This window comes from Myotis brandtii, unplaced genomic scaffold, assembly GCF_000412655.1.
Source record: "Myotis brandtii unplaced genomic scaffold, ASM41265v1 scaffold1167, whole genome shotgun sequence".
Lineage (NCBI taxonomy): Eukaryota > Metazoa > Chordata > Mammalia > Chiroptera > Vespertilionidae > Myotis > Myotis brandtii.
In genome coordinates this window covers 2,043,970-2,063,226 of record NW_005354039.1, presented here as the reverse complement: position 1 = coordinate 2,063,226, position 19,257 = coordinate 2,043,970, and the positions used below count along the sequence as shown (strand labels likewise).

Sequence of the window (19,257 nt, the reverse complement as noted above, 5' to 3'; positions counted from 1 at the left end):
GTCCTCAATCTGATTGAGGTACGTTCGCTGAGGTCGACCCCTTCCAACTCTCCCATCCACACTTGTCTTGTATACTTGTTTCGTCTATCTCCTTTCCGAAAACTGACTTCTGCGCATGGGCCACGAAGTTTCGATCGTACTGTACGTGCGCGCCCGCATGTGGTATTTTGTGGAAGAGCCACACTCAAGGGGCCAAAGAGCCGCATGTGGCTCGCGAGCCGCAGTTTGCCGACCACTGTCATAGGTCAACGCTCAACTACTGAGCCACACCGGCCGGGCAGAAATGTCAATAAAAAATAAAAAAATTGGTAGCATACCAGTTATGTTCACAGATCACAGTGCAGTAAAACTAGAAATCAACAATTAGAATGTATTTAAGGGTAAGCCTAGAAAGCTAAAACTTTCAGGGTACAGAGGAAATCAAAATTGCAACTGCAGACTGTTTAGAGCTGCAGGAACATGAGCGCAGCACATGTCAGAACCCATGGGATGTAGCCACAGTGCTATTTTCAGGAAAATGCAGCCTTAAATTCATGTATTTGAAAGCACCCAGGAGGAGCCTTCCCCATAAATGGCAGGCGGGGCATGGAGGGGCTTGTTTGTTTGGCCTGGTCTCTTCCTCACCCATCCAGGCTCTGCTGGGGCCTCACCTCCTCTGGGGAGCCTTCCCTGATAGCCACCCACTGCAGTTTGGGTTGGGTGCCCGACTTCCTGGTTCCTGATGTTTGCCTCTTTGCTTTGCTTTATAGGTACTGCTTTCCCTCACTCAATAGGCTTTGAACTCTAGCGAGAGACTCTCTTAATTCAGTTATGTTCCTAGTCCTTGACACCTCATAAATCGTTGCTTCCTGAAGGATTGTTGAGGAATACAGAGCAGATGGCCTCTGAGGATCCTTTCAGCTCAGACACCTCTCCTTGAACAGGGGAGAAGCCCCTAGTAAAACCCCAGGGGCACTGGGACTGAGGGTCTGACTGGGGTGCATCCATCCAGAGGGAGCAGCCTGACCAGCACACGTGTCCTCCCTCTGAGTGGCCAGGCTCGACTGCCTCAGTGGAGCCTGTTTCCCCGTCTAGCACCGCCCACCATCCCCACCCAGGGGCGTCCTGCAGGCCTGTTCCTCACCTGGTCCTGGGAGCCAGCAGGCTTTGTGCCTTCGCTCTTGCCCCAGGTGTGTAGGTGTGGCCTTCTGCTCAATCGGTGCAGCCTGAGCTCCTGTGGCTGCTGGCTGCAAGGCTGTGCCAGACGCCGCCCAGGGTTCCTCACGGTGGAGGAGACGGATACGCCCATTATGACCACATGTGACACACGTGATAGGAGTCAGTGGCGAGGCACAACAAAGTCGTTCTCTGAGTCACAGAAAAAGCAGATTTACTTTTTAAAAAATGTGTTTTTATTCATTTTTAGAGAGAGAGAGAGAGAGTGAGAGAAACATCAATTGGCTGCCTCCTGCATACCCACTACTGGGGATTGAGCCTGCAACTCGGGCATGTGCCCTGACCAGGAATCGAACCCGCAACCTCTCAGTGATGGGACGATGGTCAACCAACTGAGCCACACCGCCCAGGGCAAAATATTTACTTTTTTAATAACATGTTTTGAACTTAGGCAACCCTGGCTTGTTACAGGGACAGGTCACAATACCAGAGCGTGTAGAATACAACTGATCATCGCCCAGCCCCCTTGTTAGCAGTTTGAAGTGCATTCTGCTAGTCTTCTGTGCTTATGCTGGCACGCACAGCACGCCTGTGTGTATTTTAATGAGACTAGGTTACAGGTGCTGTTTTGCCATGTAAGTTTTTCACCTAACAGTGCACCTTAGAGCTCTCTGGGCCTGGCACAGCCTTTCTAACAGCTGCATCCTATTCTGTTGCTTGATTGCACAACCACGTATTTGGGTATTTAGAGTGTTTCTGGCTCTTGATTCTTTGCAGGCAAGTCTGCAGTAAACATCACCACACTCCTGTTTCTTCTCTCTGGTAGATTCCCTGCAAGGGCGATGTCTGGGGCAAGGGGCTTGTGCATTTGATGGCCAGATGTACCTCTGAGCAGGTCGCATCCGATTATGTTCCCACCAGCAATTTGTGAGAGTCACGGTGACAACACTGGCTGGGAGCCGTTGTTACCATTTTGCTAGTCTAGTGGGTAAAAAAAAAATGTTGCAGAAATGAATTTCAACTGTGGAGTTTAAGGACAGCATTGAAAGCAAGACTTAAGCGTAAGGGTAGTTAATAAATGGAAGGGGTCGACTAGAGGGAATGGCTCGCCAGAGAACAGGGAATAGCACCCTGAGGCTGAGGTGGAGGGTGCAGGGTGGGGCGGGGTGGGATATCAGGCAGGGCATGGAGGCGGGGACCCAGCCATGGCAGGCCCCGTGCACGAGGCCAGGAATTAGGGTTTTGTGCTGAATGGTGTCTGAGGTTTCGAAGCAGCGTACCTTGATGGTACCTGCGATTTAATTTATAGGGTGAATGAAGAGGCTAATGCGACTGAAGGAAGATCTTTATTAATTACAGTGTCCATGAGAGAGGCCACACCACCAGGGCCACGTGGGAAAGCACCAGGTTTGGTCAGGAGGCAGAAGGAGCGTGAAAAAACGTGGCCCAAAGCCTGTGTTGAGCTTTCCGAGGGGAAGGAAGGCCGGGCAGGAAACAGCCTAGGACTGGCCAGTGTGGATAATGTTGGGGGGCTGGGCTGTAGGAGCTGCCCTAGTTATCTGGCACCTGGTCCTATGTGATGAGGGCAGGGGAATGACATGTGAGAGATACATGAGCCCAGCTGGTGTGGCTCAGTGGTTGAACGTTGACCCATGAACCAGGAGGTCATGGTTCGATTCCTGGTCAGGGCACATGCCCGGGTTGTGGCTCGATTCCCCAGTAAGGGGCACACAGGAGGCAGCCAGTCAGTGATTCTCATCATTGATGTTTCTCTCCCTCCCTTCCTCTGTTTGAAATCAATAAAAACATATGTTTTATTTTTAAAATTTTTTTAAAAAGGAGAAAGAGAGGAGGTGATTGGGGGTAGGCCTCAGGGTTAGCTGGTTTGCATTTGAAAGATATGCTCACAGAGGAGTCATTGACTGTGTTAGGAATTAGCATGATCTGGGAGGAACAGTTTTCACCCTGGCCAGGAATCCTCCCATGATGTCAAAGCATCATAAAATATTGAAAAAGAAAAAAAAAATCCGATGAACACACAGGGGGGAGGGGTGCTAGAGCCACTGAGTGAGACGTGGAGTCTGAGTGTGAGGGAAACCATCTCTGCCCTCGTCTCGTCCCCGCAGAAAGCCAACAAGGGCCAGAGCCGGGCCATCGAGCGCCTGAAGAAGAAGATGTTTGAAAATGAGTTCTTGCTGCTGCTCAATTCCCCCACCATCCCATTTCGGATCCACAATCGGAATGGAAAGGTCAGGAAGGGTGGGGATGGGACAGAGACAGCCCCCTTCCTCCGTACAGGGCTGCCCACGTGGCTCCCAGCCCTGACCTGTGGGGATCAGGAACTCCAGCCCCCAATTCTCAAGGAGGCTGCCAGGCTCCCGCCCTGGACTCCCTCTCCCCAGTGGTGTGGAGCTAGTGCCCTCTGCTGGCCATCATTGGCACTGCCACTTCTGTCACTGGGCTGCCCAGGAAGGAGGCCCCCCTCCCAGCTGCCTTCTCCAAGCCTAGGGGTACCTGGGTTAGGGGGAGCTTTGTTGGAGCCCTGGGCTACAGGAATGTGCGTGTCTGACCATGGCCGCCCCACTGAATTGTCATCTCCTCTCTTCAGAGCTACCTGTTCCTACTGTCCTCGGACTATGAAAGGTCAGAGTGGAGAGAAGCGATTCAGAAACTACAGAAGAAGGGTAAAGTCCCCACCCACTCTGCCCTGAGGGGTCCATGGCAACCATGGGCCTTTTGTAATCCCAAGCACCTCCAGTCCCATGCCTCCCCTTCAGCCCTCACAGCCACTCTAAAGTGCCAAGGCAGGTGGCACTTCACTGATGTTTCTGAGCAACTGAGGCCCAAAGAATTGGTGATTTGCTTAAGGCAGCGGTTCTCAACCTGTGGGTCGCAACCCCTTTGGGGGTCGAATGACCCTTTCACAGGGGTCGCCTAAGACCATCGGAAAACACATATATAATTACATATTGTTTTTGTGATTAATCACGATACTTTAATTATGTTCAATTTGTAACAATGAAAGTACATCCTGCATATCAGATATTTACATTATGATTCATAACAGTAGCAAAATTACAGTTATGAAGTAGCAACGGAAGTAATTTTATGGTTGGGGGTCACCACAACATGAGGAACTGTATTAAAGGGTCACGGCATTAGGAAGGTTGAGAACCAGTGGCTTAAGGCATAAAATGAATTAGCAATAGGAGTAGCCCCAGAGTCAAGGATTGCCCCCCACACTCTCCCTGTCCCCATCCCTCTCTCATACACACATACATGAACCTCTTCAGTTAGACTCTCCTGTTCTTACCCCTCTGACAGCACCCACAGCTATCCCCATGTGAGGGTTCACAAGTCTTTCCCTTTTTTTCCAATGACCAACTCTGCCCCTAGAATTAAGGTTTTTCCCTGCAACAGCCCCCAAAGAGAGCAACAGGTCCTAGTGGACCCATGACGATGTTCCTCCTTCTCTCCCTCTCCTCCTCCTGCAGATCTCCAGGCCTTTGTCCTGAGCTCAGTGGAGCTCCAGGTGCTCACAGGATCCTGTTTCAAACTTAGGACTGTACACAACATTCCTGTCACCAGCAATAAAGATGGTAAGATCTGGAACCCAGCATTGCCCAATCAGCCGATCTACTCCCCCCAGGATAGTGCTGGGGCTGTCCACAAGGACCCAGCAGACACTCGGCTACAAATGGCTGATCTCTGCTCAGGTGGGCTGGGATGACTCAGTGGCCAGGAGCACAGGAAGCTCAAACCGGGGTTGTCTCTTCCCCGGATGGCCCCAACTCCTCCCTGCCCCCCACCCCACCCCCCTCTGGTGTAAGAGAAGATTCTGGGACACTGGTCGTCAGATAATGGGAGCAAAAGACAAGCATGGGTGGGGAATGGGGACAGGAGGAAATGGAGATGGTTTAGAATAGTGCATAACAAATAAGGCCAGAAGTTTCCAGGGATTAGCTCTTGAAAGGCCCTGAATGCCAAGCAAGGGAATTTGTTGTTCAAGCCCAGGAGCCTGTGGGAGGTTTTTGAGCAGAGCTGAGATCGGGGCTGGTCACTGCCTGGAGCGGGTAGGATCTGACTGCCCGTGGGTGCTGGAAAGGGGTTTTGAAGGCAGGCTCTCCTCCACCTATGGGGGTATCCGCCCTCTGTGTTCCAACGAGGAGGCAGAGATGGACCTTCTCTCGCATTGGCACAGAGTGACTTACGTTGACTAATTTTTACTTTGAAAGGCGAGGCTGAGAAGGGCGGTCACAGGATAGCAGGACTTGGAGGGAGAGGGAAGGTGTCCCCGGGGAATGTGTGGACTGGCCTCCCAGGCTGAGTGGAGGGGGAAGGGGCACCCCCAGCTCAGGGTCCTGGAAGTAGTGAGGAATGGAAGCTTCTTCATCCGGCCACCAGGTGGTGCTCTCAGCCCCGGGCTTAGGCCGCATCTCCCACCCTTTCTGCCTCCCAGCCAGTCTGGGGTGCGGAGGGGGTGAAGCAGAGGAGCCTCTCACCACCCCTGACTGTGGGACTTTTCTCTCTTGCAGACGACGAGTCTCCCGGGCTCTATGGCTTCCTTCATGTCATCGTCCACTCTGCCAAGGGGTTTAAGCAGTCAGCACGTAAGTGTCCCTGACCACCAGCCCCAGGCAGTGGCCGGGCGGGCCGTTGTTCAGCCTGTCACAGAAAGTCCTTCTTATCTCATTTGTCTCCAGTAGGAATGGCGGGGGGGGGGGGGGGGGGGGGGGGCAGTGAGGTCTGCCCTCTGCCCCTCCCTGTACAGTGCATCACACAGGTTGTGCCATTGGCTCACGCACCCGACGTTCAATACACATTTACTGTGAAGCCCGAGTTCCTGGGTAGATTGGCCTCCTCTCTCTGTGTTCCCGTCACCCCAGGGCTCACCATGGTTACAGCACCTGTCATACTGCTTTGTCACTTAAAATTTGCCTCTCCCACTGTGAGTTCCTAGAGGGCAAGGAAATCGTTGGATGAATAGGAGCTCAGAAATGCTGACCTGAGTAGTTCATTTCCAGACGCCTGCTGTGTGCCGGTACCTCACTAGGTGCTGGGGAACAGGCAGATGTGGCCACTGTGGAGAAGTCTTGGCAAGGTCACAGCCTTTTCACGGGCGTTACCTGCTCTGATCCTCCTGGCAGCCTGCAGAGTTCGCTGATGCCATTCTCGTTTTACGTGAAGAAGCTGAGGCCCGACGGCTCAAGGGATTTTCCCGGGTGGCCCAGGCAGGTCACATGGGTGGTGGGTGGAATCCGTGTCTCCCACCGCCGAGCCCACGCTCTTCTCTTTAGAGCATCCCTTCTCTCAGGGCGGCCAGGACCCCGCACCCACCGCTGGGCTGAGCTGCTTGTACACGTGGCAGCTTCTTGGACCCTCCCCAGGCCCACGGAATCCCCCTGGGGGCCACTGCCCAGGAATATTCCTGGTTAGTAAGCTCCATAGGGCTGTCGTACCCGCCCAAGTCTGCGGCCCACGGAGCTGGACCCTGCGCCTCCCATCTCCACGGTGCCCAGATGTCTCGCCCCTCCTCTCTCTCTCTCTCTCTCTCTCTGCTTCGTGTTGGCTGGGATGGGCTTTGTGGTTAGACATGGGCCCAGATGTCTCGCCCCTCCTCTCTCTCTCTCTCTCTCTGCTTTGTGTTGGCTGGGATGGGCTTTGTGGTTAGACATGGGGTGAGCTGCTACGAAATCTCTCCTTACCTCCAGGCTGTCTTCACTTCCTCCCTCCCCTGACTGGCTCAGATACTCACTCTGACTCGAGGGGGTAGAACTTATGCATCTCAGTGTGGCTTCTCATCACAGGGAACCCCTGGCATCTGCAGTCAGGCCCGAGGTGCAGGCACCACGAGCCTCCTGTTTCACGGTGAACGCGACCAGGCAGAGAGGCTGGTGATTCAGGCAGAGAGGATTTGGACCCAGACAATCTGACGCCTCCCCATTTTCCCCATGAACTAGCCCGTAGCCCTCGATGGAGGATTCATACCCACCTATCAGCTGGCAGCCCTTCCTGCCCTTCCATCTCTGTCACCCACACTAACTGGCAGAGGCCAGGTGCGGGGGCCTCTGACATTGTTCACCTTTAATCTGCACCCACATCCCCACGTGCCCAGTTGTATCTCCTCTACGTCGCACCCAGCTGGAGACACCTGGGGGGCAGCTCCACCTCCATTCTCACGGAAAAGAGCCCAGCTGAGCAACCCCTGAGCCAGAGCTGTATGTCCACCCTCTGACCTCTGCCCTCTGCCCTTTGCCCCTTGAGTCACCCTGCACAGGGTTGGCTGCATGCTCCAAAGCTGACCCCCAACACACATAGTGCCCTGGAGAGCAGCCGTGGCAGCTCCCATGGCGGGAGAAGCGGGGGCTGCCAGAGTCCCAGCCCTAGAGGGAGCATGTGGACTTGCAGAGTGCCTGGGGGACCACCCAGTGCTGTGGCCTGGTCTGTTAGGTCCCAGGGTAGAGGGGAGAAGGGTTTCAGCCTTAAAGGCCATGATTCAAGAGGAAAACACTGCCCGGCTGGTGTGGCTCAGTGGTGAGCATCGACCTATGAACCAGGAGGTCACCGTTTGATTGACACATGCCTGGGCTACAGGCTCTATCTCCAGTAGGGGGTGTGAAGGAGGCAGCCAGTCAGTGATTCTCCCATCATTGATGTGTCTCTCCCTCTCCTTTCCTCTCTGAAATCAATGAAAATATTTTTTTAAAAGATTGAAAAACTAGGGAAAGCTCCCCAGACGCCCACCCCCAGCCTCCACCACTCAGTTACCTGCAGCACGTGGGGGTGGTAAGAGCTCCATTCATTCACCCCACACAGGGCTGGCGGAGAGGAGAGGAGCCCTGGGTTTCTGATGCTGTGTGATGTTACATCCTCTTATCTCTCTCTGACTCCATGTTCTCATCTGGCAAATGGGGAGAAGCTGTTAGCTATCACTGTGTGCAGCCCTGTTCCTGGCTAAGAAAACAAGGCTGCTGCTGCCTGGTGTGGCGGTAGTGAGGGGGCGGGAGATAAGAAAGAGACAGAAAAGACAACTGCAGTTACAGTTCCGTGTGATGAAGAAAACAAATAAGTGAGCGCTGGGAATGTAGGAGGCGCTTTGGTTGTCTCAGTGACGGGGGCTTCTCCAGCTTCCAGCCCCGGAGGCCAGAGACCCTCCGGAGACTCCCACCTCAAATGCCAGGCCCACACTGTTAAGGGACCTGGGATCAGTATGTGTGTGTGGGGGGGCGTGCCAGGAGGCCTCAGTGGTGAGGAGGCAAAGATCAGGGGTGAAGGGACAAGGGTCCTAAGCAGGGAGAGCTGGGCAAGTTGGGGAGGAGAGCAGCGTGGCTGGAGTGCGGTGGATGAGGCCGGAAGATGGTGGGTGAGGCTGGAGGCTGGTGGGTGAGGCCGGAGGGCAGCACCACCTGAGAGGAGTGCAGAGCAGTGGGAAGAGGCCAGGCTCGCGGGGCTGTGCGGAGGAGCCCGAGGGCAGCCCCTGGTGCTGGGAGGGACGATGTGTTAAACCCCTTTTCCTCGGGGCCTCACTCGATGTGCTTCTGCCTGTCCCCCCTGCAGACCTGTACTGTACCCTGGAGGTGGATTCCTTCGGCTATTTTGTCAGCAAAGCCAAAACCAGGGTATTTCGGGACACGACAGAGCCCAAGTGGGACGAGGTGAGTGGCGGGGGCCGGTGTGCCCCTCAGGGACCCCTGAGCTTGTCACCACCAGCCATGCCCACCCCACTCCCTGTGCTCAGGTGCTGTTGGCTGGGGTTGGCGGGGCCAGCTCTGTCCCTCAGCCCTCTGCCCTGCATCCCTGCTTATCTCAGGGACCCCTGAGCTTGTCACCACCAGCCATGCCCCCCCCACTCCCTGTGCTCATGTCCTGTTGGCGGGGCCAGCTCTGTCCCTCAGCCCTCTGCCCTGCATCCCTGCTTATTTGACTTCTGATCTCGTGCTTATGTGCAGACGCGGGGTTTCCGCTCAGGCCCCAGACGCCACTCCCTCAGTGATTTGGAGGCCCTGGAGCCCCAGAAAGTGAGGATGTTCCTCCCTGCCCCGCGGGGTGGTCCCCGAGGGCCCCCCCTCACCCCCCTCACAGCCTTGCGAAGTTGGGGCCCCCACCTGCCAGGAGACCGGGTCCCCCATGTCCGCGGCTCAGGACCCTGGCTCCATCCTTCCTCAGGAGTTTGAGATCGAGCTGGAGGGCTCCCAGTCCCTGAGGATCCTGTGCTACGAGAAGTGCTACGACAAGACCAAGGTCAACAAGGACAACAACGAGATCGTGGACAAGATCATGGGCAAAGGGCAGATCCAGGTGAGGTCCCGATGCGGCCACGGCGCCCCGGCAGGAGGTGGTGGGGTTGGGCCGGCATCCTTCTCACTGGCCTCCTTGGTCCAGGGGCTTGGCCTTTTGTGCCTCGGGTTCCATGCTGGTTTGAGAAGCCACCTGGCCTGTTGGTTCCCCTGCGGGAGGTGACATCTTGTTGTAGCCCCAGGTGCCCATGTGTGCCTGGTTCCTGGGGCTTCCGCACCTGGCTCAGGTGGGCCACCCACTCTCCCGCAGGAGAGGGCTCCCTGTGTCTTCACTTCCCACCTCTGGTCTCCTGGGGCTTTTCCCAGGCGCACTGCGTGGAGGAGTCTGGGGCTACATCCGCGAGGTGGTGTTTGATGAGCAGTGTCTGCTGTAGGAGGTGTGAGGCCCAGCATTGGGGGGGCTTCGGATCTGCTGGGTGGCTGAGGGCTGGTCTCCGACTGGTCGCTAGGGCTGCTGGGCCTTACTGGTCCCTAGAGTCCACCGGCGTGGAGTTGGTTGTGTGGGTCAGGTTAAGGGAGCGCGCGCCTGGGCGGTGTTTCTCGGTGCCCTGTTAATGGATGCGGGGAAAGGGCCTTTTGCAGCCCGAGTCTCTGGAAATTCTTCCAGTTTGGGAAATGGCTGTTCTTCACGTTCCTGTGAGGAGGATGCAGACATGGGCAGGCGTGCAGCCATGCACACCCATCTGGCACCTGGTGTGGCCTCACGCTCAGGACACGAGTGGCTGGTTCGGGGGTCGATCCTGTGACCATGAAGTCAAGGGAGACAATGACTGGCTGCACTGGGACTGAGCCGCGGGCAGGAGGTGCCACAGCGGGGCTGTGGGTGCAGAGAGCTGAGCAATGCTTGTTTGCAGGAAGTGTTGGTTCTCTGATGGTTGAGCTTTAGAGTTTGGTGACTGGCTCTTGGCTGGGTATTCTTAGCAGCATTGCCCCTTGGTGACCTGTGTGGGCTGCCTGCTCCCCCCGTCTCAGGCTCTAGTGCAGCGGTCGCTAACCTTGCGGACCTCCACGGACGACCAGTTGGCGACCGCTGCTCTAGTGTTTGAAGTGGGGGTGGAGGGTGGTGGCTCCATTTGGTGGGGTCCTGGCCATCTGCCTCATGTTACCCCAAGTTCCTGAGCACATCTCTTCCTAACTCTGGGGGACCTGTGCCCTGCTCCTCAGCACTGTCTCCAGAGAGATGGTGTTGCCAGGCAACCATAAGTCAGTCCTTCATTATTTTAGTCATGATTTAGGAAAAGGGGACTGAAGAGAGAGAACTCTCTCTCAATTCAGCCCTGGGAACCCACTTCCTGCGGGGGTAAGGAGTGGGGGCCCCACGTTCCTGGGCAGGCGGAAGTGACCAGCAGGGATGGGGCTCTGGGCTGGCCCATCTAGCCCAGGAGACACCCAGCCAAGAAATATGACCGGCTGCCATGTGCCCAGAACCTGGGTGGCCGTGGGATAGAAGAGTTAAAAGGAGTGTCCAGCGCAGCCAACTCAGTGAGTCCCAGGGGCCCTGACCCCTCCAGAACCCAGGGTCCCTCCAGGGCTCAGTGGCATTGTCCCCACCTGGACTTCCAGTCCTGTTGCTCCCTCCTCCTCACTTCTGTCAGCCGCACAGCCCCAGGGGAAGCACAGCATAAGTCACTGCATCTCGGAGACAGGAGCAGATGGAGGCCGTGGGGGAGGGGGAGGGAGCCAGGTTATGTTTGGCAAAGCAGAAAGCACAGTCTGTTAAGGAAAATGTTTCTGTGTTTAAGCTTCGAGGAATGTTAAATGCCTGGGAGTGATATTAAAAGAAACACAAACCTCCCTGCTGCCAGCTGACCTGGGCCTGTGAGCTGCCAGTTCAGAACCAGCGTCCTCCGAGGGCTTTGAAGTCTCCGGGCCCTCAGCTCCCCGGGGTTCAGCGCTGGTGCAGCCCTTGGCCCTCAGCCACAGAGCCTCCGACAGGCCTTCCTGTGAATTGGGGAGCGGGAGGGGCCTCCTCACCAGGGGTGAGCCAGGCCCTGTGAAGGCCCCATCACCTGTGGCTGCCCTCGGAGATACCAAGGATGACAGGCTGGGGGGAGAGCCTGCACCGAGCCGTTCCCACGTGGCCAGGCCCCACAGAGCGCTGGGACGGTCTGTTCCCACAGCTGCCGCCACCTCCCTTCCCGCCACGTGTCCAAGGAAAGGAATCTGGTGCTCGGTTCTGCTCCCCTTCAGCGGGCGCCCGGGATGGAGCTGAAGGTGGCCTGGCAGTAGGGCCGGGTCCTCGGGGATGTCCAGGTGGCCTGCAGAGAAGGCAGGGGAAAGGCCCACCCGGTGCCCCCCTCCCGGCCTCTTTCTAAGCCCCTTCTGGCTCAGCCCCTCCAGACAACAGCCAGGGACCCCACCTCCAAAGCTGTAGGCATTTGCTCCAATAGAGTCTCCAGCTCTGGGTTTGCTTGAGATGGCAGTGGGGCCTGGAGCTGAGGGGCGGGGGAGTGGCATTTAGTGACAGGCAGATGGCGGTGCTCATCACCAACGTGCGTTCTCGGAGGCCCATTCCCAACATTCTCTCTTGACCCTTGCAACAGCTCTGCAAGGAAAATGACAACCGTATTCTCCCCATTTTACAGATGCGTTCACTGAGGCCCAGGTGCCTCTGCTGGCAGTGCACAGGAAAGGCCACGCTCTCTCCCTTGTGCTGTGTCACTGTGTCCCAGGTCTTCATCAGGGAGTCTCCCAGCCTGGGTGAGGGGCGCTGGCATGGCTCGTAGCCTGGAGGAGGAGTCGGGGTGGTATTCCACCCTAGCATCCTGCTTTATGACACAGGGTGAGCTGCAGTCCTCTTACCTCTGGGCAGGAGAAATATCTCTCTGGTGCACCTGAGGGAAGCATGCATGCAAAGAGTCAGGGACAGGGACTTACTGTGCATCTGCCTTGTGCCCCACTGGTCCGAGGGGCGTAGGGCCTGGCCTCAAGGAATCTGCCGCCAGTTTGGAAGACAAGTATATCAATATGTGTCTCCCCGGGGAGAGCAAGGCAAGATGGCAGTAACGATGATGATTACATCAGAGAGCGGACTTTGAGCCCAGCGCGGGGCTGAGGCTCACAGCGTTGTCTCGGGGGGACCTTCAGAGTGCCCTGGGATAGGAAAGTGACCCCGGTTTTAAAGATGAGAAAGCTGAGGCATTAAGGGTCCAGTCACGTGTCTAAGAGCAGGCAGCCAGGGGGCAGGGCAGCCAGCGCTGGAAGCAGCTGGACCCGGACCCTTGCCTTGCCCCCCCCACCCCCGGGCTCTCCTGTCTCCCACCATTCCACGAGTAGTAAGAGGGACACGTGGGCCACAGGAATTCAAAGAAAGAAAGAGCCTCGTGGGCTGCAGTTAGGGAGGCTTCTAGGGGGAGGTGGAGCAGGAGGGAGTGGAGAGCACTGGCTTTTTTAAATTCCAAAAGCAGTGTTTGTATTAGAGAGAAAATTGCAATAATCACCAACCACCCCTACTCCCACTCTGAAACAGCCATTTTATTCCTGCCTTTTCCCTTCCTCAAATATCATCGTGCGTATTTTGTATTTTTTCTATTTTCATGTATTGTCATCACCCCCTTTCTTCTGGGGCCGTATGTGGTCTTTATAATGACCTTTTTTGTTGCATTGTCGAAAGTACTTCATCTACTTTGTAAAAGTCATTTTCTATAATGACCAACACGTGCATTGCTGTTCTGAGGCTCTTTGTTATTCTAGCCAGGTGACAGGCTCTGGATCAGCAGAAAGGGGTGGGGGGGCATTCCAGGGGGTGAAGGGAGGGCCTCTTGGCCAGGAGCAGGGAGGCAGGAATGCACAGGGAGTGTCCCAGGAAATTAAGGAGCCCCCCTGCCGTGAGCAGAAGAGATTGTGAGCCAGCAAGAGAGGGAGAGTGAAGGAATGAGTAAAAGAAGAGGGTCAGTGGAGTTTTAGGCCAGAAGGGATCCCGGAGGGCATTTAATCCAATCTTGGTTTTTGGGGGGAGAAGAAACCAGACCGGAAAGGGGGAGTGACGTGGCCACGGTCGTGCAGGTCATTGGTGGTTGAGCAATGACTCCAGATTCAGGGCTCCAATCCCAGGCTGCTCATGCTTGGTGAGCTGCTGGGCAAATGAGTGAGTGAAAATACTCAGATGGGACGGGGAGGGAGGGGGAGACTTGGATGTCAGTCTGTGACCCTGAGGGGTCACAGTGCGAATTTAGTGTTCGACCCCACCAGCTTGGTGCATTTCTCCTCTGCCAGGCTCAGAACCTCCCTTTCTTCCCCAGACCTAAGGGGCTGGGCCTTGATTCTCTATCCAGGCCACCACCCCCCCAACCTCACTGCCTGCTGCCTCCTTGCTGCCCCAACCCTGCCTGGCCAGGGAGCGGCTCAGCCAGGAGGCCCCCCTTCTTCCGCCTTGCCTCCCTGGCCCTGGGGGACTCCAGTATGTTTATCCCAGTCTATTTCCAAGCACTGCTGCGCCGGGCTCCAAATGTGCGGTCCCCAACTGGGACCTGCCCCCTAGCTGACTGGCCTATTCCCAGGGTCTAGCCCTTGTTGGCTGGCGGGCGGAGGGGAGAGCTCTCCCCGAGGACCCCACAGCTCAGTTCCTGCCACCGACTCCAGACTAGAGAGGGGGCGAGACCTAGGAGCTGCCTAAGTCAGAAGAGCCTTTCTGGGCCCTGCTCCCCTATTCCCCAGCTCAGCTGCAAGCCTGGGACCCAGACCCGTGCCTCCCACCCTCAGGAGAGCTCCGTTCCCCCGACCAGGGGGTCCTCTGAGCCTCTCAGGGGCAGCCCTCCCTCCATGGGAGCACTCAAGACCCTGGGGTGGGAGGGAGCAGGGTTCCAGGCCAGCAAGGACGTTCCAGCTGTCCCAGTTCTGGGGTGCCAGGACCCCTCCACCCCCAATTGTGAAGTCAGGCCAGTGGGAGGCCTCCGTCCTCTTCCGTTCCGAAGCTTGGAGCCCATGTCTGAAGAGGAAAGGCGGGTCATTTCTTTGACCTTCTTGACCTGCCGCTGGGAAGCTAGCAGGGGTCAGAGCTATTAGAAACGGAACTCAGGATGCTGGGAGCCAGATTGGCAAATCTAAACATCTAGAGCAGCGGTTCTCAACCTTCCTAATGCCGCGACCCTTTAATACAGTTCCTCATGTTGTGGTGCCCCCCAGCCATAAAACTATTTTCGTTGCTACTTCATAACTGTAATTTTGCTACTGTTATGAATCGTAATGTAAACATCTGATATGCAGGATGTATTTTCATTGTTACAAATTGAACATAATTAAAGCATAGTGATTAATCACAAAAACAATATGTAATTATATATGTGTTTTCCGATGGTCTTAGTCGACCCCTGTGAAAGGGTCGTTCGACCCCCAAAGGGGTCTCGACCCACAGGTTGAGAACCGCTGATCTAGACTCTTTTTTTTTTTTTTATTGTGGTAAAGTATGCCTACCATTCAATTTACCATTTTAATAATTTTTAGGTGTACAATTCAGTGGCATTAAGCACAATCACTGCGGTGTACGACCATCACCACCATCCACCTCCAGAACTTTTTCATCATCCCAGACTGAAAGGTCATACCTAGTAAACAACTCCCACCTCCCCTCTCCCCACCCCCAGCTGCCACCACGCTGCTTCCCGTCTCTGACTTTGACTCCCAGGACCTCACACCAGTGGAATCACGCAGTGCTTGTCCGTTTGTGACTGGCTGCTTCACTCGGCATAATGTCTTTAAGGTTCATCCACGTAGCATGTGTCAGAATGTCCTTCTTTTTTAAGGTGAATAACATTGTATTTATATACCACATTGAGTTCATTTATTCGTCATGTGTCATGGACATTTAGGGTGTTCCCATCTTAGGCTTTCTTACTTTTAGGTGAGAAAAAGAGCCTGGTTTCTGAGGATAGAGATTTCATGACCTTCTCTCTAGACCCAGGGGTGTCCCCCCTCCCTCCGTGCCCCCCATTGCTCAGCCCTCTCCAACTGTCGCAAGAGAGCAGAGCCCCACGACCCCAGAGCACCACGGGTCAGCATTAGCTTCTGCTTGTGGAAAACAATACACCCCCACCTTCTCCCCCCTGGCATCTGACTCCTTGACCCATCTTTCCTCAGCCCCCCTGTTCGCCCTCCCTTCCGTCGGTGGTTTAGATGTGTTGAGCGTGGAGTCTGGTAATCCTGACGCTGTGGGAAGAGCACTGGGCTGAGGGTCAGAAGACTGAGTCAAGGTCCCTTGACCTCCAGGGGCCTCAGTTTCTTCATCTGTTATATGGGCACAGTTGTTCCCACTCTGCCTTCATCACCAGCTTGTTGTGAGGCTCAAAGGATGGCATGTACCTGAAAGCTGGTCAGAGCGGTGACACGCACATCCACGTCATCCCTCATTTATTCAGCCTTTTCTGCGTATGGACATGTGGTGGTAGGCACTGTGCTGTAGGTAACGAAGAGTGAATGGGACCTCCCTGTGGAGTAAAGGAAACAGAAGAGAATTCTGGTCTTTCGGCCAGTGTTGAAGCGGCTTTGAGGCCAGACAGATCACGGTTGAGAGTTAAGTTTCCTCCATTCATTAGTTGGGAGAACGGGATAAGTTACCCTACCTCTCTGAGGCTCGTTTCCTCAGCTGCAAAATGGGCTCTAACGGGTGCTGAATGTGACAGTCACTGAGACCCATGGCACAGGCCCGACACGGTTATTACTCATCTAATGATGATGGCCTTCGGACCAGGGGGCGGGTCCAGGTACCCTGCCTTCTGACTTCCTGCAGGGAAGCAGCCCCCCGCCCCGAAGGCTGTTACCTGCCAGTGACCCCTGTGTCTGGGCCGTTGACTGGTGAAGGTCACATCTGTTTTCTTAAGCAGATGGAGTCACACAGCTTTGATGCACTGACATCAGCGTGGGCAGGGAGGTCAAGGTTAGGGCCCTCCTTGCCTGCCAGCCCAGGGTTTCCCTGCCTTGACCCCGGGGCTGAGCAGCTCGGGCTGGCCCGCTTGGAGCAGCCCAGCTCGCGTAGTGCAGTCAGTCCCAGCGCAGAGCGTGAGGAGCTGGGAACAAGGGGCCATTGTCAGCAGGGGCTGCTTCTGGTTTCAATTACGCTGCAGAGTGAGGAGAGCAGAGACCTGGGCCAGGAGCCTGCCAGGGCAGGACTCAATGGCTTCCCCATTCCAGGTCCCTCCCCCTGGCCCCTCAGGGGTCGGCCGCCCCCGTGTGAGGGTCAAGCGTGGCCAGGAGCCTGCCAGGGCAGGACTCAATGGCTTCCCACTCCAGGTCCCTCCCCCCGGCCCCTCAGGGGTCGGCCGCCCCCGCGTGAGGGTCAAGCGTGCCAGCTCTATTGCCCCAGGAGCCAGGCTCTGGGCAGGGGCCTGCTTGACCTGAGCCCCTTCCAGATGTGGTCACCGCAGGGACCCAAAGTGCTTGCTTCCTTCCCTGGTGGCATGATGGGCATTAAGGGTCCTGGATGCCTTCTCCCAGGTGTCCTTCAGGCCACACCCTCTATTGCCCCAGGAGCCAGGCTCTGGGCAGGGGCCTGCTTGACCTGGAGCCCCTTCCAGCTGTGGTCACCGCAGGGACCCAAGGTGCTTGCTTCCTTCCCTGGTGGCATGATGGGCATTATGGGTCCTGGATGCCTTCTCCTAGGTGTCCTTCAGGCCACACTGACCACAGCTGGCCCCTGGGAGTGGCCTGCATTTGCCTGGGATGAGCTGGGGGAGCCGTGGTGAGAAAGCCTTGGCCTATGGGGCTTTCCCCTAACTCCCAGCTTGGCACCTCGCGGCCCAGGCAGCTCCCTGCCCAGACCCTGAAGTGGCCATGCTGGCTGTGGCTTTCCAGCAGGGTCCCTAGTGGATGGACCCCTCCCCTCCCCTCCCCCAGCCTGGGCCAGACGTGCACTGCCAGGGAGCGTCTGCCTCTGGGATTCGTGTTTTATGTCCCCGCTGCTCTCCGAGCAGGCCCACGTGGCCGCCATCGCCACCACGGTGCCAGCCCAGAGGCCATGGGGAAGGGGAAGGATGATCAGCCGACTGTTCCCCTGCCAGTCTCAGACACGGCCTCCTCCCAGGGTCCTGGTGACTGGAGCCATTGTCCTGCCCTGGCCCCGCCCACCCCAGCTGTTTCAGGCCATTTGTTCTTCAGCATCCCACCTGCTGTCACTCTTCAGGCGGCAGGATGGGGGAAAGCCAGGGGCAGGGTCCCTCGAGGGAGCCCTCCTGCTCTCCGAAGGCTTTCCCAAACTGTAGCACCTCCTCTCCTCTCCCTGCACAGCGCCTCCTCTCCCAGGTGTTCCTGATTTGGGGAGCCTGGACTCTGCCCAGGGGGTTCTGCAGTCAGGAAGCATTCAACAGGAAGCAGATGGGGGCTCGAGGCCCCCTCTCCCCCTCCTGCCTCATTTGGGAATGCCACCGGCAGGCAGGCTGGACCGCCCCCACCCACCTCTGAGGGGTAGGTGACAGGCGGAGAGGCTGACCCAGGGAGGACCTTGGGGAGCGATTCATTCAGGCCCGAGAGCACGCAGCCTCTCAGCGAACCACAGGAGGGGCACTGCCCTCTCAGCTCTGGGCCCGGGGCTCCCCGATGCAGGCAAGAGACTGGGTGTCATCCCAGCTCTACCTCCTGATCGCAGGGTGGCCTCAGGTGACCTCTTCAAGTGCTTCCTCTCGAGCCTGTGTATCGACCGAGTCCGCACGGGTGGCAGCCCCTGGCATACAGCACGCTCTCAGTGAGGCTGACTCCCTGTAGGGAGGAGCTGCAACTTCGTCCTCCCAGAAATCAGACTGGTCCTCAAGGGGGTCCCACTTGTGTGTTTTTTTTCCAAAACCTTTGAGAAAAGGACTTAGCAGAGGAATTGCCAGGGATCTTCCCAACCAAGGGCTGAGGCTGGACATGCATGCCGGGGGGCACCCCTTAGCGGGGCTCTGCCATCTCCTCACTCTTCAAGTGCTTCCTCTCGAGCCTGTGTATCGACCGAGTCCGCACGGGTGGCAGCCCCTGGCATACAGCACACTCTCAGTTCGGCTGACTCCCTGCAGGAGGAGCTGCAACTTCGTCCCCCAGAAATCAGACTGGTCCCCAAGGAGGTCCCACTTGTGTTTTTTTTTTCCAAAACCTTTGAGAAAAGGACTTAGCAGAGGAATTGCCAGGGATCTTCCCAACCGAGGGCTGAGGCTGGACATGCATGCCGGGGGGCACCCCTTAGCAGGGCTCTGCCATCTCATGGTGGGGGCTGCAGTCTGCCATGGCCCCTCACTGCTGCCCAGCCTTTGCTGTAGCACCCGGGGTGTGGGCAGTGGTGACACGAGGTGAGGGCCTGACCTCCAGGCGCAGCCTTCTCCCCACGGGCTGGGACCGGTGCAGCCTGATCGGACCCTCGGAGGTAAGAGCTGAGCTGCTCTGGCTTTGGGGCCAAGGTGACCCAGAAAACACAGCCTGACTTGATGAGATAAGTGTCATCCCATTAGAAGGCCACTGAGGGGACTCTCACCAGCAGAGCCGAGGCCCAGCGTTTTCCCAAAGCAGAGAGAGAAGTAGATAAGACCGGAAGTTTCCTTTAAAAAGCCCCTAAGCTTCCCAGCCTTCACATCCACTCCCCCCAAGGGACATCATGGGCCAATGGCCGTGGTCAGGAGAAACAGCGGTTCTCATGAGAACTGTCCATCGGAAATGCTCCGAGTCCATCCCCTTGGAGGAGGGTCAGGGGTTCCAGATTCTGCCTGCAGAGCTTGGGACTACTGGGAGGCACCGGCAGCACCCCCAAGGCAGGGGCGGTGGACAGAGGAGGTGAGCAGATGGGGCTCCAGACCCCCACGTCAGCCAGGGGCCTCTGCTTTTACCCGATTGGGAGGCAGGGAGACTT

At 56.6% G+C, this 19,257-nt stretch overlaps 1 protein-coding gene across 1 annotated transcript in view; it reads left to right on the top strand.

Moving 5' to 3' along the window:
• ABR (active BCR-related) overlaps nucleotides 1–19,257 on the top strand; it is a 104,495-nt gene that overhangs the window by 55,661 nt on the left and 29,577 nt on the right. Inside the window, exons 9-14 of the mRNA XM_014529719.1 lie at nucleotides 3,282–3,404; nucleotides 3,764–3,839; nucleotides 4,650–4,754; nucleotides 5,691–5,765; nucleotides 8,713–8,810; nucleotides 9,322–9,453. Coding sequence (XP_014385205.1) covers nucleotides 3,282–3,404; nucleotides 3,764–3,839; nucleotides 4,650–4,754; nucleotides 5,691–5,765; nucleotides 8,713–8,810; nucleotides 9,322–9,453 — 609 coding nt within the window. The remainder of the gene's footprint in view (nucleotides 1–3,281; nucleotides 3,405–3,763; nucleotides 3,840–4,649; nucleotides 4,755–5,690; nucleotides 5,766–8,712; nucleotides 8,811–9,321; nucleotides 9,454–19,257) is intronic.